The sequence below is a fragment of the Urocitellus parryii genome, chromosome 7 (assembly GCF_045843805.1).
Source record: "Urocitellus parryii isolate mUroPar1 chromosome 7, mUroPar1.hap1, whole genome shotgun sequence".
Taxonomy (NCBI): Eukaryota; Metazoa; Chordata; class Mammalia; order Rodentia; family Sciuridae; genus Urocitellus; species Urocitellus parryii.
In genome coordinates this window covers 31,043,868-31,070,107 of record NC_135537.1, presented here as the reverse complement: position 1 = coordinate 31,070,107, position 26,240 = coordinate 31,043,868, and the positions used below count along the sequence as shown (strand labels likewise).

Below are 26,240 nucleotides of genomic sequence, written 5' to 3'. Positions count from 1 at the left end.
ACCTCTCAAAGACTCTACCTTCAAGTTGAGGTGTTAGGATATCAAATTACAAATTGCAGGGAGGGGCACAAACTTTCTATCCTTGGTGCCATCTAAAAGATAAGTCCTTAACAGGAACAGAAGGAAGCTTGGAACAAGAATTCTTCCCCAAGTAACACTTCTGAACCTATGGGTGATTGCTAGATATGCAAATACCTGGGTCCCTTTCTCATAAACACTGTGAATTAGGTACTCTATGGCTGCAACCCAAACATTTTATATTTTTAACTAGTTATAATGCAGATGCTAATGTTAGAATGAGGAAGTTTTCCAACCTAATAAGAATTTAAAGGGAAAATGGTGAGGGGTGGAAAAGATCAGAAAAAAAGATTTAAAAAATTGACCAGAGGGTAGAGGCCTCGGGTGAGTGTAAAGCTTCAATTCCAGAGTTTCTGGACTTCATTTATTAGAATATTTAGCTCTTCAACTTCTTAAGTAATTCAAACATTTTCTTCAAATACCTTTCTTGGTGATTCCAAGAAAGAGGGTTTATTTAATGCCTGGGAAAATTAAAAGGGCTATAAACAGACAGAGTAAGAAAATAACCAGATCTCACAGGAAAAAAAAATCGAATAGTAAATATCCGTCAGATGTGATATTTTCTCTCTCTCTCTCTCTCTCTCTCTCTGTGTGTGTGTGTGTGTGTGTGTGTGTGTCTTTGGCCCTATAAGTCAGATGTGTTCACTAAAGCGCTCCCTTGCCTTACAGGACTGGACTCACGGAAAGCCAAATTCCAATGTGAGTTGGTGTGTTATAATGAAATTTAAATGTGATTATTAATGCTTTATTTTCATGACGACTTCAGTCTTATTATTAAATGTATCTCTCCGCTCCTAAAACAAACAAAACTGTGAGCTGCAGAAGTTTTATGTGGATTGTGCCCTTCCTCTCAACATACACATACAAACTTTTTGACACTATTTGCAAAACTCTTCTAGTCTCGCGAACTCTGTGTAACTCCAGCAGAAACTCGTCTGGGTCATTTGTCTCCCCGTTCGTCCTCAGGCAGAAGGCCAGGCGTCCTTCCCTCTCCCTAGCAGTCCTGAAAGTCCGGTCCGGTCCGGGACAGGGCGGGGCGGGAAGGGTAGGCTTGCTCCACTGGAGCCGGAAGGGTGGGGGAACAGCAGATGGGACCTGCCAGTTTCCTTAAAAACCACCAGATTTCTGACCTTAATATGTTCCATTAAGAATGTACCCATTTTGTAAGCTAGTTGTGTTTGGCTCAGCCTTTATAAACCTCAATAAGAACTTTCTAAAAACTTTTGTTTATCTCTGTCCCCCCGATCCGCAGTTTCCCGATGGTCCGCTCCCAGGCCCGAGGCGGGACGCCCCCTCCCCCGCCCCGCCCCGCCCCCTGAGAGGCGCGCGGAGCCGCCGCGCCCGGGTCGGGTCGGCAGGGCAGGCACGCCGGTGGTGGCTGCTACTGCTGCCGCAGAAGTGGTCCACCTCCGCGGTCCCTGCCCCGCTGCCTGCCCCGCGACGGCATGGACTACCTGACCACGTTCACGGGGAAGAGCGGGCGCCTTCTGCGGGGCACGGCCAACCGCCTGTGGGGGTTCGGGGGTGGCGGCGAAGCCCGGCAGGTGCGCTTCGAGGATTACCTGAGGGAGCCCGCCCAGGGGGACCCGGGTTGCGGGCCCCCGCCGCACCGGCCCCCGGCGCCGTCCAGCCCGGAGGGACCTGGTGAGCCCACCTTCCTTCGCCTCCCGCACGGCCGACGCGGGCTGAGGGCTGGGGGAGGCAGCGGTAGCGGCGGGGTACACGGCCTGGCGACCGCAGGTGTGCCGGGACCCGGAGCCGGCGACGCGGCGGGGCTAGCTGCGGGTGGGGTGAGGAAGGAAGGACTGGTTCAGTCTGGGGACTGAAGACTTTCGACTGCGTAGCTCTTCCTGCCCGGCTCTTCCTGCTTTCCTCACCTAGACTGGACTGACTTTACCCCGCCAAGTATTTCCAGGGTCTGATCCATTTTACCTCCCAGTGGGACGTGAATATTGAACCAATTATGACCGTCGTGGTTTTAGAGACTTATAGAACGCCGGATCTGCTTTTGTTTTGCCTTGGGTCTCTCCTTTTATTTGATATTTGCCAACTGTTAGCATTCACTTCCTGACATAAAATAAGAAGCAAATACTACTTCGTGATAAAAAATGCTTCACTTGCACCGGAGCCTGATTGATTTTTGCATCTCGTACTTTGAAAGACTGCGTGTTATCTTGGGGTGGTAGAACTTTGAAACTTTTTCCCAGTTGAGCATTGTGTTAGTGTTCTTTCATCATAGTGACTTTGTCCTATTCTTTAAAAATATCAATAGCAAGATATTGACATCTTACAGAATTTTTTAAAGTGCTGCTAAAGGGGTATTAGGCAAAATACCCATGATCATATCTTTTCACTGTCATTCGCTTCCTTTAAAGGTCTCAGACCTAGTCATTTATATTTTATTTTTGTTACTTGTTTTAATATGTATTTAGGGGTTATGAGAGTAAATATATGAGCATTAGAGAGTTTAGAAAAAAATACAGGAAAGCACAAAATATATAAAATTATCCCCTCTCCTGACAGTAATTTCAAAGTAGTGAAACACTGAGAATATCCATTGATCTGTGTGTGTAGGTATGTAATTTAAGCTTTGGAGTTAGTGCAGTATTCAAATCTATTTTAGCATGGCTCCTTTAAATAATTTTCCTTCACTTTACATACAATATTTTCTTTATAGAATTCCTGCTTATGGAATTAGAAAGCAAAAATAGGGGAAAATATTGTCTGCTTCTAAGGGCTTTGGACAAATGCAGAATCCTTTCAAAGGTGAGAACAGGGATGAGGTACAGAATTTTTTTTTTATCTTTAGTTTTTATTCTTTTGGTAATGGGCTTTGAGCCCAGGGGCCCTTTACCACTGAGTTACATACCCAGCCTTTTTTATTTTTTATTTAGAGACAGGATTTCACTAAATTATTTAGGGCCTTGCTAAATAACTGAGACTGGCCTCAAACTTATGATCCTCCTGCCTCAGACTCTCTAGTATCTGGAATTACAGGCATGCAGCATCAGGCCCTGTGAAGTTACAGAAATTTCAAGTGTTCAAATAAAGAATTTTTTAAAAAAGTTTTCAGTTGCCTAACAGTTGATGTATAAGCAGCTTCTAGGTGGATGGAGAATTCAGAAATATGTAAGGTAACTTAACTAGAAAGCAGTAAAATTAATATATTAATAAATATGCTCAAATATATAATCTACATCCAGATCTTTTGTTCATAAACATGTATTGAGCATGCCTCTATGTCTGATATTTTTGTTGATTGCAACTTTAAAAGCCAAAATTATTCTATTGAAGCTGCTTTATTAATTCATTGTACATTTAAAAAAAACTCTTGGTGCCTCCAAATGTCTGATAGGTTAGAGAGGCCTTATGATGTCACAGAAGTATGACCACAGTCAACTGGGCAGGTAAGCTAGTATTAACTTCTTGAAAGAATTTGGCAAGTTACCTATTCCTTTTGGGTCTATATTTTCTTGTTTCCTGTAAGCAGGTTGGATTGGATGATCTGAATTTCCAGTTCTAGAACTTTTTTTATTTGGAGTGGAACTAGTGAAGATGATGGGTGATAAAGCTGGAAAATAGCATTTAGTGGTAAAAACTAAAATTAAGATACTGCCTTCTGAAGACAGTTCAAAGAATAAGTGTTCTAGCAATCACTTGATCATCCTTTGCAGTGTTTAGACTAAGTTTGGCTTCCCTAAGTTTCTCTGACTGAGAGAAGCAGCATGAATATATACAAGTAAAAAATAAACGGTTCTTTTTAAATTTCTAGCCACCCTTTGCTTAAATGAGAATTCTATTCTTTGGAGCTGCATGCCAGATGGGTTGTGGCTTTTGAGTTGATTTTTGCATTTGTATCCTTTTGAGTATGGGTCAGTTTATTTGAAGGATATCCTTTTGCCCTATATTTTGTGGCTACCTTTATTTCTGTGTGTGTGTGTGTGTGTGTGTGTGTGTGTGTGTGTAGATATATATTTAACAACTGCTTAAATTACCTGCTGTCATTCTTCCTTAAATTCTTGAAAAAGTTCTTCGTATTTCTTTTACAAAAACTTTCTCACTTGTAGTTTGGCTGCATTCCAAGGCCCCATTTTTGTTGCTCATGATCTTGTCCCTCACCATTTAATCTTCAGTAATGATGTTGAAACAATAGTTTTCACATTGAGAGACTAAGGGGAGAGCAGATAAAACTGGTTAGTGCTTCTGAAATTCTATAGGCAACTTACTTACTGGACTATTAGTATTATTGCCACCTTACTCCTGTCTATGATGGCTGCTTTTGCTTTTAGTGTTTTTTCACTCCAACATTATAGCCCCCTTAGGAAAACCATAACTGAGACTTGGACATATTAAGGAGATTGTCACACCATTGGTCTTATTAACAATTGCAAAGAAAATATTTAAAAATGCTTCTTCCTGCTTATATTAGTATTTGATTTAAAAAATTGTTTCAGTTCTGTAGTATTCTTGTTTGGGATGGGACCATAGCACACATTGTGTAGTCTTTAAAGGTATTCACTTCACTAGATCATATTTTAATAAATAAAGATCAATAGATTAATTTAGAATTTTATATAATATGAACATGAAACAGCTTTTATCAAAACTATTGTTATATCAACCTGTTTTCTCAGTTGGTGACAGAATCGTTTAAGTTTAAACGATTAAGTTTGAACTTAAACTATGTTTAAGTTCAGCCCTGTTTAAATTTTCTTTTGATTTATATTTAGCAGTTTAAACAGCTCCTTTCAGTCATTTCTTAGTCACTTTATTTTGAAAATTAAGTCTCATATTCAATTTAAAACCTATCTCCCTATTAATTTCCGTTTCTGTTTAGGTTTGAAGTAGAGGAGAGGTGTGGTCTAACTCTTAAAAATTCCTGCCCACCCTGTCCTAATGAATAACTCCTTTGATGTTGGGATGTGAGAAGGGAAGGAGTCTATTTTTCCATCCTAGTCTTCCTTTGTCCCTTGGTGGGGAAGTATAGTAGTGGATAGCATCATGGAAGTAGTAATGAGACCAATTCTGCTAAGATTGCTATTCTGTGTACAAGTGCTGACCTTAGTAGTCAGCAGTTGTTTTAACTTTGAATGTAGGCCTTAAGCATTTTTATTACCAACCACAAGAGTTTAGTTGCAAATTGTTGATTAAACTGGTCATCTAAACCTGCTGCTACATAACACATTGATGAGTGTTGTGTGTCTATGTGTATAAATAGAGTTTATGAAGAATGAAACAAAATAGGGTCATTAAAATTTTATCACTTGAATTATTTTGCATCTCAGGGAAAAGCTTTAATACTTTTTCTTAAATCAGTTATCCCTGATGCTTCTATTTTGTGAGTTAGAATTTTAAGTAGGTTTCTTTTTACCTGGGTATTTTCCCTGCCTCTTACTTTGATAAAATATATTTTTTAAAATTATTTAGTATTTGTGACTGTAAAGGTATATAGAGCTGAATTTAAAAGGTAGCCTTCAAGAAGCTTAATCTAGGAACAAAACAAATTATATTTTATTGACTTTAAATTTCAAACTCATTAAGAAATTATGTAATAGGTTCTTTTTTTCATATTATAGCACAAAAGTTCTATATACTGAATGTGTATATACCTGAAGGAGAAGCCTGAGGTTGATAATTCTTCTTAACAATTCACTTTTGATTAATAATGGACAATAAGTAAACCAAGACATGGACTTCTGATAATAGTCAACATTCTCTTTGGCTGCTCTTGAACTTTGGAGCCTTTATTAAATAAAATAAAGGTTACTTAAACACAGAACTGCAGTACCATGACAATTGAGATGACTTAAATGACTACTAAGTGATCAGTGGATGAGTAATGTATAGAGTAGACACATTGGACAAAGGGAATATATCTGTTGCGGAATAGAACAGGATGACATGAGTTTTATCATGCTGCTTGGAACAACGTGAAGTTTTGACACTTTTTATTTCTCAAATTTTTCACTTAATATTGTTTGAAATGTAATTAACTGGGGGAGTAGCTGAAGCTATGGAAAGTGAAACTGTCTATAAGGTAGAGAAGGGGCTACTCTGAAAGGTCCTTTCATAGTCACCTGTTAACTTATATTAAGAAATTTTTAATAAATTTTATTCAATGAGTGCTACTAATACAAAAAAGGAACATGTTTTTAAGTGCAGACAAATGTTGGAGAAAGCCCCCAAATTTACTCTTGTTTTCTTGCAATCAGTAAAAGAGGGAAATGTGACTAGACATAAATAACATTGGCCCTAATATAAAGATAAACTTTTTACTTAGGCAGGCAGGAGAAACACAGCTATCCACAAACTAAGAATAAAGAGAAAAATTTTCTCATGGTACTCTATAATATAGCAAAAAAACAAATATAAAACCTTATCACTTTAGTATGTGCAGATTGCAATTTCAGAAAGCTATTTTTTAAACACTATTCTTAAATTAGGTTAGTGGTATAACTCCAAAATAATAGTAATGGCAGTTTTGTATGGGGACAATATCATCCAAATGTGCAGTTATTTCATAGTCTGAACTGGGGGATAGGGTTTTAATTTAAGTATAAATTTTTAATTATATAGTCAAGGCTCTGGAGTTTGTATTTTCTGAAATAGTACTAAAAATTTTCAATGATGGAAATGTTTTTGTATCTGTGATATTTAGTAGTATATGACATCAAATGTGGCTAGTACAAATAAGGAACTGAATTGAGGAATTTGGATTCTGGATTCAAAGGAAAAGTTATTTAATAACATTTATTAAAGCATGATAAGAGATTTTAGGACTGTTGCCATAGGTATATGGGCTATGGTTGTAGAATTTCACAATGGGGGAGAGAAATTGGGCCTAATTTCAAATATAGTATGGGCAAGAAGGAATTTATAGCCAAGAGGTAAGGTGGGAGTAGGTGGATGGAAAATTACGAAGAGGTAAGTAATAACAGGAGTAAAGGGAATTCTTGTTGGAAAAAAAAAAAAAAACAGGATAATCAGACTTCACCTCCTGGGTGCAGAGAAGGATGAGATTCCTGATCTTCTGTGGAAGGTGATCAGATATCTGGAGGTAGAGGGTATTCCAGTTAAACTGATTTAGAAGGTTCTTGCTAAAATTGGATTTTACATGGAAGTGTACAGACAAAAAAGCCTTTTTCTTTTTTTTTCTTTTGTGTAGTAAAATGGATGCATACTATCTATAAAGGACTTCTTGTAAAGATTAAACTATAAATCACCTTAAATTTAGTCATCCAGAGAAATAATTAATATTAGGGTAGCTATTACTACTGGGATCCCCCTCTATGTGTATATAACTATATCAAGGATGAATGAATACAAGGAGGAAGTAACAGAATGAAAGATCATACTTCATTATCATGAGAAATTAATTTCTCAAAGTACATCTATGAAGTTAGGTTGATTCTCAGAAAAAAACATTAACAGGTTGGTAACCTGTTAAAAACATCAACAGATCTTTTTTTTTTAGTTTTAGGTGGGCTGTAGTAAACATGCTTTGATATGAGATTAGCAATTTCATCTCCCATTTTTTTCCTCACATCCTGATATTTCTCATTATATCATGTTTACATTTTCATGTTTGTAAAAAATTTTTTCAACTTTATTTTTATAATTAAATTTTTCTGTTCAGTATTTCTTAATGGCACTTTTAGCATCTTGAGCCCATATTTCGATACAATTGACATACTTTAACTCTTGTGGTTTCAGTAAAGTGTTCTCATGCAAGAAAGACTGTTTTCTTTTTCCCTCTGGAAAGTAATTTGGTTTTTATACACGAATTATTGAAATAATTCTTATATATTCAAAGAACAATAATTTAACCAGGAACAAAAATGGGAATAGTCAGACTTGTGTGCCTGCCACATATGTGTATATGGGCAATAATCTTTTAGAAATTACATCTTTCCTCTAGATTTCATGTTGATGGAGCAACCCCTTTGTAGAACATCTCTGGTCTTGAGATAGAGTGAAAAGAAAACAAATTTATTGTCAGCTCTATACAGTTCTCCTTGGAACACTCATACCATTTCTGTTCTTATTCCAGTGGCAAAGCAAGTCATATAGCTATGTGTAAAATCAGTGGAATGATGAGGTGTATTTTATATTTCTCCTCAGGGAGAAATACAACATAACCATATAATATAGTCTATCACAATGACTAATTTAGAAAATTTGCTTAGAAACAATTATATTAGTTGGACAGAGATTTGAAAACTGTTAGTATTAGATGTCATTAAGTAGGAAGTTATTAGTAAATAACATTTATTTTGTCAATTATCCAATCAACAGTTTGATTCCTTCAAAATCTCTTTTACGGTATTTCTCAAATTCATTGTGCATACAAATCAATCACGAATCAGCTCTCTGATAAAGAACCTGAGATCCTGCATTCACAGCAGGCTCCTAGCTGATGCAATGCTGCTGGTTCCTGGAATATACTTTTAAGTAGTAAGGCTTTTATATAGACTTTTATATCATGGCACTTTCACTTAGATTAGGGCTGCCAAAAAGCCCTTGGTGGCCCTTAAATGTTAATTTAAGGGTTGGATGGAGGAAAAAAGGATGCTGAAAGGTGGATATTAGTAAGTAGGAGACAAAGAGAGGTGTAATGTTTCCAAATAAAGGTATAGAGATGCATGCAGAAGGAATTGGTTGGAAGCTTCACAGAGTTTAAGTAAAATGAAATTAGAAGAAAAAAATAAATCCATCAGGCAGGCCACAATGGTGCACACCTATAATTCCAGCCAATCAGGAGACTGAGGCAGGAGGATTACAAGTTCAAAGCCAGCCTCAGCAACTTAGGGAGGCTCCAGGTGATTTAGTGAGACTCCCTCTCAAAATAAGAGAGAAGTTGCTCCATTCAACCCCAGCACCCCCTTCTCCAAAAGAAAAAAAAAATCAAACAAATAACTTATTTGTTCCAAAGCACATGTAGTGAACTCTGGGGAACAGAAGTGATTTCAGCGCATTGTGGAATCAGTAAAAGATGGAGCAAGGACAGTGAAAGATTTGTACTTTCAAAAGTTCAACTATTAAAAGAAACAGATGGGGTAACCTTTTAGAGAGGATGGGTATAGAGTTGAAAGAAAATTGAAGGCTTTTGTTTTGTTTCCTTTCTGAATAAGGAGTCAATAGAGAGTGAAGAGTCCAAAATACAGACATTTTTCCTCCAGTACCTCATGATAGAGAGGATCAGTTAATCAGAAAAGCTATAATCAGTATATCTTTTTTAGTTCAGAATATAGTTTTAAAGTATTTATATTATTTGAAATGATTCTATATTATAAAATATACAATCCATATTTTTAAAAAAATCATCAAGTTTTTTTTTCAGTAGCTACTACCGAAATTATAATGTTCAGTTATAATAAGAATTTTTAAGTACATGGAAACTAGATCTCATATTAGTTTAATTGTTGATTTCCAGGCTTGCTCTCATCCTCCAGTTTTACTTTCCCATTCTATTATCAAAATGATCTTTTTAAAGGTCAGATACTGCTTTGTTAATTTTCTGCTTTAAAATTTTTGAGGACTTCTGAGCTTGGTAATAGCACACTAGATAATTCAGACAACCCCCCTGAGAACAAAACACTGGGCCAAAATAAAGGATATTATCAGAATGTTAACTGGTATGATTAGGTTAGGGTATGAATGAAGACACAGCCGTCTAAAGAGAAGGCACCTGTCTTTGAGGTTTTCTTTTTTCTTTCAAAAGCATTGATTCCAGAAAAGAGTTTTAGTGCAAGGCCCACTATAGGGAAGAGGGAAGAATCTCTTGTACTTTGAACCCCAAATCTTTTAGCATTTGGTGAAAGATTTTTAAATCAGAGTAAAGTCTGGAGATACACTGGTAGAATTATGTTCCTAGAACACAAAAGGCCCTTGGTTTGATCCCTAGCACCAAAAAAAAAAAAAAAAAAAAAAAAAAAAAAAGATTGTAACCAAAGTTAGGCTCTTATGGTGGGATAATATTTAGCTTCATCAAAATTTTTACAATTTCATTTAAAAAAATCTGGTATTGCTAATATCCTCGAGTACTTGATAGACACAAACATTAATACTCTGGAAAAATATAGCTCTGTATGTCAAATTATTTCTATAGAAAATTTTGCAGATTTAGTATTCAGCACACAAACTCTAATTAGGTACATGGTGAAACAAGATATAAGAAACAGCAGAGACTAGAATCAGCCCTATAGGAACTTTAGATATAGTTATTGGATTTAGTATGGCTCTGTTGAGAATTTTCAGCTAATTGAGAATATTATAAACTATAAAAAAAGAAAAATGCCTATTTTATAACTGAAAAATATAATTCCCCAAATTAGGACTTTTGTGGATGGATTTAAGAGCAATCTAGACAACACAGAAGAATTAATGAATTAGAAGATAAGTTGGAGGAAAATATCCAGAATAAACAGAGGACAAAAGAATGGAAAATAGAGGAGAGGGTAAGCTTAATAAAAGATTTAATGAGGACTTCTAACATAGGAGTTTTGAATCCCTGAAGGAGAAGAAAGAATGCTATAGAAACATTAACGAGAGAATGACTGAAAACTCCAACGGAAGAAGGACTTTATTTCACAGATTCAAAAATCCCTATGAGCCACTGGTAGAAACCACACTAAAGACCAACAACAACAACAACAAAATCTTAAAGTCAATTCAAATAAATAATCCCTAATCTTTAATGATTTAGTATTAAGATTGATATTGATTTTTCCACCAGAAACAGTCGCAACTGATTTTTATCTTTAAAGTCTTAAAAGTACTTGCCATCCTAGAATACTGTGACCTATGAAATTACAGAGAGGTGCAATAAAGGTGATAACTATGAGGATAAAACTAAATGTTGAATGTTTAAAAATGTTATAATTTCTTATGATTTTATATACACATGTAATAAAGGTACATAACAAAATATTGCATGTAAATCTTGGTAGTAACACAGTGAAAGGAAAACAAAATTACTACTTAATATTAAACTCTAATTTATATGTTAGTAATCCAAGCTGTAATCTCTGGAATGACCACTAAAAGAATTATTTAATTGTTGATTTCCAGGCTTGGAAATATGTAACTTCCAGATTAATGGTAGGAAGATGAAAAATTAACAAATGCTAATCCAATGAATACAAGAAAGGAGAGAAGACTAACAGAACAAATAGAAATAAAAAGAACCTACTTAGAGATATATCAAAAGCATACAGATTCAGAAAGATTGAGATTGGAAAATAAAGGCAAAAGCTAATGAAAAGAAAGTTGGTATATTAACATTAGACAAATCCAGCCTTAAGTTAAAAATTCTGAGAAAATATTCAATTTTCCAGAAAGATATAATCTCATGAACCCAATAATATGGTCTCAAAATACAGAAAGCAATGTAGAAGAGACATGAAGAATTAAAGAACTCTTAGTCATAGTGGGAGATTTTAACAGTATCCATCAGAAAAAGCACACAAAAATAACTCAATGCAGATATTTGAGGTTTTGAACAACAGAGTAGCAAACTTGACCTTCTGCATAGGGACACTGACAAAAAAACACTACATCCAACAGGGTAGTATATGTGGTTTTTTTTAAACTTTTGCTAAGTTTACATATAGTCATAAAGCAAGTTACAACGTTTTTTCAAAAGTTTGAATTTCTTTTGAATATTTTATTTTGCCACCTAATAATTTATCTAGAAATCAGTAACAAAAGATAAAATTTTTAAATTATCATTGGCAAATTAATCAGTACTATCTAAATAGCACTTGGGTAAATGAAAATTAGAGTAGAAGTCAGAAAATATTTAGGGTTCACATGTTAGAAGACCGTGTCAAAACTTGTAGTATTCATTGTAGAAGAGAACATATGCATTACATAATTAAGGTTTTGGCTTTTGGTAACACTGATAAAATCTAACTCCCTTTATCTTTCCACTATATCAAGAAGATGATATCTCAGGGAAAGTCTTATTTATTCATTTTATCAAATATTTATTGAACACCAGTAGTATGCCATGCCTAATACTATGTGCTGGGTATGCGACAGGCTTTCTCAGCCTCTGTAGTATTTACATTTTGTGACTGATAAATCTTTGTTGTGGGAGATTGTCCTGTGCATTACAAAACTTTTAGCATAGCCATGACTTCTGTACATTAGGTAACAGTAACATGCCCACAATTTGAGTAAGCAAAAGTCTCCAAGCTTTGCCTGCTGTTTCTGGGGGTCAGGGAAGGCAAACATCTATGGTTGAGAACCACTTGTCTGTATTGGTGTAACTAATAAGTGTGTCTTCTGCCCTCATGATGCTGATAATCTAGTGAGTAGTTTTAAATAGCAGAACAATTATTTCAGACTGAATTGACTTGAGTTTGAATTCCATCACTATTTTTTGTTGTTGCTGTTGTTGTATAGTTGCTGTTAATTTCTCTGTCTCAATTTCCCTAGTTATAAAATGGAGATAATAATGATACGTATTTCATAGGGTCAATGAATTAGAGATAATATATGTGAAAGTACAAAAGTGCTTGGCGTGTAGTAGACAGTTGGTAAACATCATCTGCATTTTATTATTAAATAGACCACGGTGAGTATGTATTTCTAAACTGCAATAAATTTTGTGAGGAAGAATAGGGCTCCTCCTCTCCATGCTCCCAACCAGACTCATATTTGCTGACAGTTGTCTTTAAAGGATACTTTGAAGTTACTCAGGAAGAGACTGTACTTATGTAACAATGATGATCACTTTGAACTCTCAGATACTGTGATTCTGATTGTATTGTTTTTTGATAGACAAAGGTGAACAGTTAATTTTGTTCTGGCATTTATGTTTATTAAAAACCTAATATTGATAATTAATACTTGGAACTATTTTATAATAGATAAAATTGTTACAAAATGTTTTATAGTTTTAAATTATGAAATACTTCAGTTTGTTTTCAAACTTTAACTCTGAGATTATTATATTACTTAATTTTCTTTCCCTGAATGGCATTCCATGGTGAGCTCTTGAAAATTAGAGTAATTGCAATTTTCTTGTGATTAAATGTATAATTAACCTTGGGAGATTATGAAACACAGGTTCAAAAGCTTCTAAAGTTGGAGTGTTCCTGATCCAAAAAACCAAAGTCTGAACTGCTCCAAAATTTGAAACTTTTTGATCTTCTACATAAATATCCCTAAATCCAGTATAATTCAAAATCTGATTTTTGAATTAATTTCTGGTCCCAATAATTTCAAATAAGGGTTATTCAAAATAAATGTAGACTATTGATAATGGCTAAAAATGAGATAAGGAGAGTTACATTATTAGTGAAAAGTCATCTGTTATTTTTTTTTTGCATTGCTAAGAGAAACTTAAATTGGAAAATAAAATGGTTTTGACTCCTCTGCCATTTTTGAAAATACAGTAATAAATTACTATTTAAACTTAATTTAAAATAGTTTTATTTTCCCAGAGAAGCAAATTTAAGTATAAGCTATTCAACATAGAAAAGATTTAAATTTTCTGATGAGCAAAAATAACATTCTTCTTCATTACAATTGTAGCATTTTGCATTAAAATCAGAAATATGGAAGAATTATTTTTTTTTTTTACAGCCAAGTAGTGTGTGGGCAGGTTTTTGAATTTTTACCATACTGATAGGGGAGAAATATCTTGCAATTTAAATTTGTATTTCTCAAATTTTGAGTGAAATTAAATATCTTTTAAGCTTAAGGGCCATTTTTGTGACCTTTTGTGAATTCTCTGACTATATATTTGGCCCCATTTTTTTCACCTAAGTTCTTATCTTTTTTTCTCTTCAAATTTTAAGAATAAATTTATAGAACATAAAAATTGGATTTGTATATGTGTGTATATAAACACACTTTCACTGCAGTTGTAATATATGAACTGTAACTGTCTACTTTTATTTATGGGAAATGTAATCAATTTTTTTTAAACAAGAATTCTTATAATTCTAGGTACAGATCAAGTTGTTGCTTCAGTTCATTCAAATTAGATGTTTGCCATGTTAGGCCCATTGTTAAGCACTGAGGAGGAAATGTAGAACAAAGGCAGTGTTTTGAAGGTTACAGTTTAGTGGAAGAGATTAAAAACAGATAATAATTTCAAAAACTGTTCCAGATGCTGTGTAGGATGTAAAGATACTGAGTAAATAATAATGAGACTTGGATTATCTTGAGTGATCTGGAAGGTTTTAGGACAGTATTCTGGATTTTGTGGGGTTCAGACTTTGTTGTTATTATTAATATGTTTCATTAAAACTATTCACCCAGCAACTGGGTTACTTAGATACATGTAAATAAACTAGTATGGTTCAAATATCAGTCAAGTTTGGATAGAGGGAGAACTGTAAAACATACATTTCTCTAGATTAGAACTAGCTCAGGTGGAACTAATTTGTCTTTGAAAACTCTAGTTTTTAATCTTAGGTAAATGTAGCATTCTTTTCTGTTTACTATTTTGAGTTTTCAAATTAGCATTTTAGAAATTTCCATTTTATTCATTTTTAAGTGTTTAGTTGAGAGTAGAATTAATAAATCATTGTACTAATTGCATTGAAGTATGGATAAGGTTAAGCCTAGTATAAAGTTTAAACTGAAACAAGTTAGCTTAATGTTAATGATAAGGAAATATTCAAATGAAATGTCATGATAAGCAAATGAAAAATAATTGATACATAAACTGAAATTAAATACGTGAAATTTTCATGTATGAAAGCAAACCTTAATTTACTTCACTGTGTAAGTAAGGAAAATAACAATATTATTGTATTTTAGAGAAGATTCTATAAGACTTGTATATATACACATACACACACATACACAAATACATAAGCATATACATGTATATATCTTCAAATATATTTTTAAAATGTCTTTCAAATTATCTTATTATAATGTAGAAATAATGACCCATAATCTAGTGTTTAATAACTTAATAAATTTTTCTGTTGACAGTTATTTATGTTTTGAATTGACTTCTAATTACTATAGTGGTTTGTATTGGTCAGTTCCTTTTTTTTTTTTTTTTTTTTTTTTTACAGTCATTTTTTTTCTCCAGAGCAGGGAGTCCCAGGGAGCAAGCTGTATTATTTGTGAATTAGATATCTGCCCAGTGAGTTCTATTCAGCACTTCTTTACATTACTCTGAAAGGAAAATGAACTTAATAGGATTTTTGCCTCATTTTTTTCTTTTTTTTTTTTTTTTTACAGACACTGGCCAAAAAAAGACCCTAGACAAGAAAGATGGGAGACGGATGTCTTTTCAGAAACCTAAAGGGACTATTGAGTATACTGTAAGTTGTTGCTTTTAAAAAACGAACTTAACTTTGAAATTATGTTTTTTAAGACAGTTTCTGTTCATGCTACACATATGGCAAGGATTGTTAATTGCCTTATTTAAAAAAAAATCTGTACTTCCCTCTGGATAACTTTTATTAATAATAACAGTTAAGTTTTTTAGGATTATTTTTCCTTAATAAGAAAATTTACTATGAGCTATGAAATATTTTTCCACCAAATTAAATTTAATATTAATGATAATTTAACTGTGAATCAAAGTTCTTATGCTTTAATAATTCTATTAGGTTAGACTTTTAGGAAAATATTTGCTTTTTCTAGAAATGTGACTATCATTATGTTTCCAGTAGTGCTAATGATAATGTTAATGACAGATAAAATGCTTTAAAAGACCTTGGTGGTATGGTACATGCCTGTAATCCCAGCTGCTCAAGAGGCTGAGACAGGAGGATCGAGAGTTCAAAGCCAGCCTCAGCAACATTGAGGCACTAAGAAACTCAGTGAGACCCTGTCTCTAAATAAATAAAATACAAAATAGGGCTGGAGATGTGGCTCAGTGGCCAAGTGCCCCTGAGTTCAATCCCTGTTTACCCACCCCACTAAAAAAAATACTTAAAAGATAAGTTGATAGATTTAGTTTGATTTTTCAGCTATGCAAGTGGAGGTTTTTTTTTTCTGTTATTGAAGTGACAATCAAATCTTCCTGCTATCATTTTTTTTCCATTTCTGATTCAATTATAGAAAACTGAAGTGAGAAATTGACTTTGGTGTTTGGTGTGCTGCTTATTTGGTGGAGTGTAAATAATTGTTTATTTAGATATTTTGACATGTTGTAAAGAAATTATTTTAGCTGAGTTTAATTTTTAATTTTTTTTTTTACTTCTTGATAGACCTTTATTTTGTTTATTTATATGTGGTGCTGAGAATTTGAATCCAGTGCCTCACACATGCTGGGCAAGTGTGCTTATGCTGAGCCCCAGCCCCAGCCCCCTGAGCTTAATTTTATTTTATGCTTTTCTAATATATTATGAAGAAAATAGTGATTTAAAATGTTAATATAGCATTTGTTTCTTCATGAAACTTGACAGTATGACTCTTGGTTATTTTCCATGAATCCATAAAGATAAACAAATTGTCAAAATTTTGAGTTATATTCAATTTTCATGTAATATATAATTGACAATATCAGATATATTTGGTTTACTTTTTAAAGGTTAGAAACCAGTTAATTAAAGGTAGAATTAATTTACTACTTTCAAAAGGAATCTAGTAAAGCATTTTATAAAACTTAAAATTGTGTATGCTTGAACCTGCATGATGGAAAAGAGAGTAAGTTTAAATAGTAAGAGTGAATAAAATAATTTGATGTATTCCTTATGTTAAGACATCAAATTATTGTTATACGGTATAAAAAATCTAAACATGTAATCATGATTGTGAAGAATTGTAAAATTTTTGTTAATTTTGAACTTAGGAATTTACCATTCTTTGTAATCAAAGTAATTGAGTATCTGTGGTAAAATTAAAATTAAGACCATTATTTTTGTAGAGAAGGTTAATTGAAACCTAAAATCCTCTCCTCTAACATTATAAATTGCCTTTGGAAAATCAAGTATTTGCTGGAAATCATATTAAACAGCTAACAGGTGTTTGTTTAGAGCTTTATTTTTTTTTCATTTTATGTTTTCCATATTCCAGATTCTAAAAGAATCATATATTTCTAAAACTAAGAAAGAGATTATTGTTTTATAATCTCCTACTTTTATGATCTACCTTAAATATATTTACAAACCTTTTGTATATAGTGTAAATAAAATCAATCTGTACTTTAGGTAACCTTAGAGTTAAAATCATGTATGTCTACATATGTGTGTGTATATGTACATATATGTGTGTGTGTATATATATATGTACATTACACATATATATAATTTGTACACATATGCGTGTCAGTTTAGTTATAAAATTAGAATAAAATCACTGTCAGTGGGAATTATAAGTATAACTTAAAAATGATATATATATTTTTTCCTTTAATAACTTAATATTCCTATATTTTTCTACTGAAATGCCTTTCCAATTATCAAACACAGTGACCTTTTTTTCTTGTTGTTTCCTGTTCATCATTCTTTCTACTTTTACTTTTCTTTCTGAGGGTCTATAAAAGTGCTTTCAGTGAGAACTTGAAGCTGTAAAATCAGTTTATATACCAAAAAATCTTTATTGAACTCTCATTCCTCATAATTTAGCTGTCTGTAGTTGTAAGTTGATAGTTATTTTTCTGCCAGTCTTTGGACAATGAGTATTAATAGATATGTCCTGTGTACTCTGTTGTTATTTTATTTTTTAAGCAATCTTTTTGTTTATAGGTTACTTTTAAAGTTTTGTCTTTGTCTTTATAGTTCTGTAGTGGCATCAATAAGTTTATATATAGCATATTTTATTTGTCTTTTGTTTATTGTATCTCTTCAGTCTAAGGAATCATCATTCTTACATTCCAGAAAAATTGTCAGTCATTAGTTATCTTCAGCTATATCCTCTCCTTCTGTCTCTATTTTCTCTTCCTAGAACCCTACTTTATTCTTGAAACTAATTGTACTATATTTTACTATCATTATCCTTTATTGCCCTTGTATTCTTGCTATCATTTTGGTTATATATTCCATCTACGTCACTGGCTGTTCGTTTCTTCTTGATTCCAAATATGAGTGGTCCCTTGTTTTTTCTCATTTTTTCTAATGTTCATTTTGTTACTTGCAGAGTTTAATAACTTTACTATATGAGCTACTTAGAGTAAGGTCAGACTTTTTCTACTCCTGATTTTTGGGGTGCTTACATTTCCTAGTATCATGTCATATTTAAAAAGTATAGCAAACCTTTTTTTCTTCCATCCTTGAATAATGTCAGATTTTCTTATTTCTGTTCAGTCTGTTATTTATCTAGGTTGGAATTTTTAGAGTCAGTATCGGTTGCTTATTCACATTTCCTTTCCTGTCCTACTACTATTACTATAAAAACTCCATTTAATCTATAAATTAAAAACTCTTTAAACTTAGTTGAAAATTATGTACCTTGATCTATTTCTTTACATTTTGTTACCTTAAACCTAATCTGCAATAGTGTTATATTGATTTTTCTGTATCCATTCTCTTGTCCCATTAATCCTAGATTGTTGCCATAATATCATAAGGTGCCACATAAGCAAATTCCTTTGCTTTATAACCATTTGTGTTTTTTTTTACTAATCTTAGTTATCCTAGTTTATAGACATTGTGAGGATAAAATAAGTAATATGATTAAGAGTTATGATTATATGAGAGTCCTATGTAAACTTATAGATGTTACTACAAAATAACTTTGTTGCAGAGAACTTATATTATTTCAATAAAAGTAGTTCATTGTGTAGATGAGATGGGGGATGCAGAGATAGATCATTATTTTGCATAAATTTCATTTTATAAAAGCTAGTAAAGAAAATATTATGTTTATTATTTAAAACACATCGTCTTCTTTTTCTGACTTTCCAACTTTTCTTCAACCTAATTCTAAATGCCTTTTCCTTTTTTTTTTTTTAATATTTATTTATTTTTTCTTAGTTCTCGGCGGACACAACACCTTTGTTTGTATGTGGTGCTGAGGATGAAACCCGGGGCGCAGGCACGCCAGGCGAGAGCGCTACTGCTTGAGCCACATCCCCAGCCCCTCTAAATGCCTTTTCAATCCTGTGCTTTTTAAGAGTTTTAATTCTAATTAATAACCTTTTTAAAAATCTGTGCTTCATGAAGATTCTCTGGATGGTTTAGGAGGAAGAGGAGATATCTCACAAATGTGCTTTATATTTTTATACCTCCTAACCATGTCTGTTACCTTCATTTTAAAATTGTTTTTCTCTCTTATTCTTGCCCCTTCTTCAAGAATCAACTTACACATCTTCACTTTGAAAGTTCTATTACTTCTCTCAATTTCTCACAGTGTATCCCTTTTTTCAAGTGTTTGTTTTAAAACTTTCCTTCAAGTGTTTGTTTTACCCTTTTCTGGACAATTTTGGAGTACATAGTACACTGTCTGTACTCAAAACTTTCAGTTGCATTTGCTGTTCTGTTGTAAATTGTTCTCCATCTTTAATATAACCATTTTTATCTATCTTGTTTTCCAATCAGATTATAAATTCTTTTTAGACTAAAACCACTTAGTTGCACTTAGTTGTGTTCTCTTCAAATGCCTTACACAAGGAGGACTTCAATAGAATATATTGACAGATCAGTTGAGTTTTTTAAGTCTGATTGGTAAAATTCCATTGTTTATAATTTATCTAAATATGTTCATGAAATTATATTAATTCAAAAGAAGACTGATCAAGTTTGATTTAAATATTTTACTTTTACATATAAATGGCAGAATATATACAGAAAAATCATTAGAAATGGCATTTTTATTTTAATATAGGTATACTTTGCCAAAATACAATGATTATATTTTTAGAAGTTCCATATATTTTAGAAACTATGTAAAGGAATAATATAGTATTTTAATGACTTTGTAAAGTACACATTATGTTTTGTAAATTGTATTTGATATTTTGAAATAGCTTGAATTAGAGGTCCACATGTATTATGATAAGCATATACTCTATATTATAATAAGTTTAGATTATTTGTTAACAAAACATAATATTTCTTGACAGCTGTCTCCAAAGATAAAAATTCCTTTTATTAATCAAATTTAAGATTGCTTTATAGATATGTTAATATTCATTAAACATTATAATGTAGTTTTTGTTCTAACAGATTAAAATGATTCATTATATTTTTTCTTAAACAGGTTGAATCAAGGGATTCTTTGAATAGTATAGCCCTGAAATTTGATACAACGCCCAACGAGCTTGTTCAGTTAAATAAATTATTCTCCCGAGCAGTTGTTACTGGACAGGTATTACCTTCTTTTAAAAGTGTTGATATTTAGAATCATTAAGTAGAAAGTATTTATTGCTAGTAGTTTATAATATATAAAATGTAATAAGAATAATTTTATGAATGCTTTGAACAAATCATGTATGATACATGGATGGTTTAGGATTGGAACAGATCTTGTCAGATTGTTCAATTTTCTACAAAATTGTCATTTATTTCTGAGTTTTTTTAATATATACTAAAAATAATTCTAAATTATCTTTTCAAATATAATTTTAAAGAGCTTTCTAAAGTATTTAAGTAGTACATGGATTAGATTAAAAAATTTCAACATTTTTAATGGTAATGTATGCTTCCTTCTCATTAATTTCCTTTTCAAAAGCAGCCAGTTCCAGTTACCAGGTCACATCTACTTTTAGAAGTATTTTCTTTTTTTTATTTTTAGGGCTTTCATTTTTCATTTTAAATTTAATTATTGTTCATTGGAAAATGTTCTATTTAAGCACAGCAGATTTTTTCATGTGTGCATACTGATGTATATCAGTTCAGTCACAGTATGCTTTGTCTTGCTAATGTTAACATGGCTACAATGAATACTCTTATGCATATTTAATTTTATTCATGTTTCTGTAGGGTAAATTCTGGAAGTAGAATGGCTAGGTCAAAGAGATATGTGCAGTTTTAATTTTGATTTTGATTTTATACTATTGCCAAATTGCCTTTAAGATGAATACCTATAGTATTTGAAAATTATTGTTTCCCCACCATGTGTCAGTACTATGCTTATCAAATGTGTTTAAATTTATTTTTAAATATCTTTTACTTTTACTCCATAGACCTGTTATGGTAAAAAAATATTCTTATAATCTGAAAGTTTTATTTTTTTCCTATTTTGATAATTGTATTTGCTTATAGGACATCATCTGATTATTAACATTTCAGTTTGACTCATCTTTATGTGATTGCTTTCTTACAGGTTTTATATGTTCCTGATCCTGAATATGTGTCCAGTGTTGAGAGTTCGCCATCTCTAAGTCCCATAAGTCCTCTGTCACCAACATCATCTGAAGCCGAATTTGAAAAGACCACTGTAAGTATCTCTGCTTTTTCATGATGGCTATGAAGAAATATTACTGTGTATACATTTATCATGTTTTTTCATTCTACTTTGACTATGTTTAAAACAAGAGTGTACCTTTTGTTAATTAAAGTGGCAAGTTTTAATTTTTTACGTAAATATTCTTATTAAATTTGATTTTCTTTTGGTGGTGATCATCCAAAGGTGCTCATCAACTCCATGTAATTTAATATTGAAAGGAATTTTACATAATACATGAGAGTATCACAATAAGAAGTCCATATCCAATTTGAATTTTATTTGTTTCTGTGAATATGCATATACTAGTACTTGGAAAACTTACATTTTTTGATACACTGCCTTTTAAAAACAACTTATGAACTTAATCATTCTTTTGAGTATAACATTATGGATTAATTTATCTAGCATATCTAAGGAATGAGTGTTGTATGTAAGTTACATTTTCAAACAAATTTCCAGGAAGAGACTATGTAATAATTTTGATTAAACTCTCTGAAAGGAACTATATTTTTCTTTGCCTTTCCTATATAAGTTAATACCAATCATACTTTTTCATTTTCATAATGACCTAGTATTTGCATATGATACTGTCTCCATTAAATAGCTAGATTGTTGTGTGGAAATCTTCCTTGTTGCCCTGTTATCTTTCTGTGGCTCATTTTTCTTCTCTGCTTCAATTTGCATGCAAATAAAGTTTAGGATACCAAGTACCAAAATGGTAACAAAACACAAATTATTAATTTGCCTACATTTATTCATTTTTAAGTTTTTTGATTTTTTTGATCCCTATTATTTCATCATATTCCTCTTTTTTTATAGAGTAAATTAAATGTTATTATTGATAACTATTTTATCAAGGACTTTTTCCCTTGTGCATGTATATAAGAGAGAAAGAGACAGATGTGAGGTCTTTTTCCAGTGCTTACTTGTTGTATCTTATTTGTGTCAGTATGGAAACCTTGTACTTTAGAATGCAGTCACCCAAAAGGAATGTATAGGTTGAGCATCTCTACTTTTGACCAGGTTTCTTATTTTAGAATATTTCCATATATGTATTGAGATATCTAAGTCTAAACAAAATTCACTTGTGTTTCACATATACCTTAGGACATGTAGCCTGAGGGTAATTTTATACAGTATTTTCAGTGTGCCATAGTTTTTACTGCATCTAAGATCAGGTGCTGAATTTGCCATTTGTGGCCTCATGGAAGTACTCAGAAAAGTTTGGATTTTAAGAGCATTTCAGATTTCAGATTAGGAATATTTCCATATCAAGTCCCATTCTGAGAATTGCTCTCACATAGCCATACTTAAATAAGTCATAACCTCTCATCTTTCTCTTTGTATTTCTATGTATTTTTAAACTTATAATTTCTAAACAGTAATATCTACTATTTTAAGACTATATAAAAATGTATTATACCTGTTTTTTATACTATGTAAATTAGAATTTTAACTTTAATTTTGAATTTAAATCCTAATATCCAAATATCTGCAACTTATATGTACTTTATTAAATGTAAAGCTTACATATTATAATAAAGTTATGTAAATATAAGTACCAAACAAACATATGATTAATAAATAAACTGTAATATATAATACTTATATGTTATATATAGTTTAACTTTGAAATTTTAGCTTATCTTAAATTCAACAACTTATTTGGGAATTATATTTTATTATGTGCTTTTAATATATTATGCCTGAATCATGGCTTGGTCTTAAATTTTTAGAACAGAATTTTATGTTTAATATCTGATAAAATAGAACTTTAAAATATGGCTTTTTATTTATTTAGATTTTAAGAAATTAATTCTTTTATATACAAGAAATTCCTGTATTTTCAACATCATAAGAAATGGTTGAAGTACTGAGCAACAGTTTTTTTCTAGATTCTAAATGGATGCATCACTTCCATAATTAGAATAAAAAATTGATCTTGCTTTGCATTTAACCAGGTTGTTAGAAAACTGAAAGCCAGATCCAAAGCTCCTTGTATAACACTAATGGTGTTGTTACAATTGCATTTATTTTTCTTTTTGTTTTTTTTGTATTTTATTTTGGATTTTGATTTTTAGCATTCTCAACTTCTTGATTCTAAGAAATTGAATGCAATAAATTCTGAAAGGTATAGGAAGTAAATGGTACTCATTATATATCATATTAAACAAAGAAATTAACATACATTGCTTTAATATTAAACATTTTCTTTTAAGTTATTTAGCATATATATGTTGTATGAAAACTGATGGTATTTCTGCCTGTATGGCTTTTCCTCCACAAACTTCCTGTGTGTTACCTCTGTGTTACTAGAGAACATTTCTACAAATTTTCAACCACAAAGGGGCAAAAACACAATAAAACCAAGGCAAGAAGGCAAGTGAAGAATTTGGAGTTATTAGTTTATGGTAGTGACTTATGGTAATATTATATAAATTATATTTTTAATAATGTGTAGTTATCACATGAAAAATTACTCTGATTCAGCTTTTTCAACAATTTGTCCTAGTAATACTTCGCTTTTTCACACTTGAATATATGGGGCAATATCGGGGCTAGATAGATATTTATATGTCTGGATTTCTAAGGACCTTTCCTTCTCCATTGGCTGAAACAAAATTACACAGAGAAATATAAGAAAGTCCTCAAATGAGCTTCAAACAATTGTATTAAGAATCACATCTCTAAGTATCAGTCAAAACTAGCTACTTTGAGATACTTATACACTGCATAATGTAAATTTATGTAAGTTGTAATACTGTCTGATAATAATTCCTCTGAACAACTTTGACCTTTCTGAAAGAAATCATCTTTTTTGTGCTATATTTTGAGCATTTGCAAGCTAACTCATGTAATAGGATTACACTGAAAAATCAGAATTTTTGTAGATACTGAGTTATAGAATTATATCCTTTTAGGGAACCTTGGAGATCATGTTGTTCAGCGTGGTTTATTTTCATTTAAGGAAGTATTTGATAATGTACTTTCAGATATCTATATCTGTCTTGTCTTGTGAGTGGGGTTACATATTACATAATAATATTATTGTTAATTTGGAAGTAATTGAGCAGTCATAAAATTGTTGATAGCTTTCTGCCAGCTTGCATTGGGCCTTTCTGGTGGTTCAACATCAGCTATTTTTCTCTTGGCATATTTGCAGTCATTTGATGGAAGATTTGAAAGGGAAGGTTTATAGTGTAACAGTTAAACTTACTGGCAACATGTGTTGGTAACATGGATTTGCATCTCAGCTTCATCTTACTCATTTGTCCATTTACAGAATTTAGCTGAGTGTAAATTTCCTTTAAAAAGTCTGCTCTATATGGGTTGAAGAAGTTACATTTCTTCATTAGGTTAGAAAAAGTTTTGTAAGGCTTGCTGTCTTTTCCAATATCTCAGTTATGAGACAGAAGAGAAGGCAGTCTTCTTTATTATTTCTAAAATCCAAATTAAAACTATTAGTTAGAAGTTACAAAGTGACAGATTTTAACTGAAATCTGAGAAGTATTGCTACTATGAAAACTGTTCATAAGGCAGTTACATTTATTCATAAAGTATGAAATAAATGCCTCTGTGGACATATTTTTTAAAAAGGTTAAAGGGAATCCATCTACCCTTCTTACAGTGTTCAAGTGAATATTGAATTTCTGTAGGAGGATATTGTGTGTAGTGATTTAAAGGGTCTGAGAACTTGGATATAAAAATTTTAAGTGTAGTCAGATATTTTTAAAATTAAGATTATGAATAAATAAGAATTTAAATGGCAAATATATAATAATAGGCATACCTGTGGCATTCTCCTCAATATAATGCATAGATATTTTCAGATCACTTTATTCCTGTTGTAAACATCACAAAATGTGGTTTTCAGTAATTGAACAACAATTATATTCAACATTATAATTACACATTATATTATTTATAATTAAGTCTTGTTAGTGTATTAAAAACGTATGCACTAATTTTCAGTTTGTTTTTAAAAATGTTTTGATAATTATATATCAGTAATGGTTTTTTCTTTTACATTTTATTTGAACCATTCAATTACATTGTGAGAACACATTCATAGGCTGTTCTGCAAAAGGTTCATGGCACCAAAAGTTTTAAACTATAATCTAACCAAACTTTGTAGTTTGAAATTTAATGGTATTCCAATGAATGCATTTTACTGTATATTTAGGCAACAAATACAAGCTTTTCACCTCTTCTCTACTCCCAAAACCGGATGGGTATTGTACAATCTTGTGAAGAACAATATTTTAATAAACGCTTCACTGTGGGTGCTGGTGGGGGTTAGAGTACAAGTAATGTAGTTTTTAATGTTTTCCTGATGATTATGCATGTTTTTATTTACATATTTTGTATGTGTGCCTGTGTGATTAAGAAATCACTAGAAGTGTATGTTTAAGTTGTATTTGAGATCTTTACTATTGTTTTCATAAACAACACTATTATTATAATTTTTTTATATAAGAACATTTTGGGCTAACCTCCAGAATATAGTAGGAAAGAACAGTACATTGGGAAGAACTGTTCGTTTGACTTTCATGATGTGTTTATTATTTAGTTTTCTAAAGTGCCTTTTTTTCTTTTTTAAAGAATATTGATGTAATCCATCCAAAAGAAGCAACTCCTTCATCAAATTTTACTGGTATTCGACCTGCACGAGTGGTATCTTCAACTTCTGAGGAAGAAGAAGCATTTACTGAGAAATTTCTTAAAATCAATTGCAAATATATCACCAATGGCAAGGTAATGGATGACATTTTAGAGAAAACTTTTAATCATGCCTAATTTATTAACTAAAACATGACAGTTTGCCATTTACATTTTTTCTCACCAACATTAGC

General features: G+C 31.9%; 1 protein-coding gene across 4 annotated transcripts in view; it reads left to right on the top strand.

Annotated features, from left to right (window-relative positions):
- The window catches only part of Oxr1 (oxidation resistance 1), a 114,293-nt gene that overhangs the window by 33,624 nt on the left and 54,429 nt on the right, over positions 1 to 26,240 (top strand). For 2 of the 4 annotated variants that reach the window (XM_026384522.2, XM_026384521.2), the window contains exons 1-5: positions 1,441 to 1,722; positions 15,292 to 15,374; positions 20,200 to 20,307; positions 21,265 to 21,378; positions 25,990 to 26,142. In XM_026384522.2, the coding sequence (XP_026240307.2) occupies positions 1,524 to 1,722; positions 15,292 to 15,374; positions 20,200 to 20,307; positions 21,265 to 21,378; positions 25,990 to 26,142 (657 nt within the window). In that variant the 5' untranslated portion in view covers positions 1,441 to 1,523. Of the gene's footprint in view, positions 1 to 1,399; positions 1,723 to 15,291; positions 15,375 to 20,199; positions 20,308 to 21,264; positions 21,379 to 25,989; positions 26,143 to 26,240 lie in introns of those variants that run through there. The other 2 variants (XM_026384523.2, XM_077800437.1) reach the window with 2 other exon arrangements.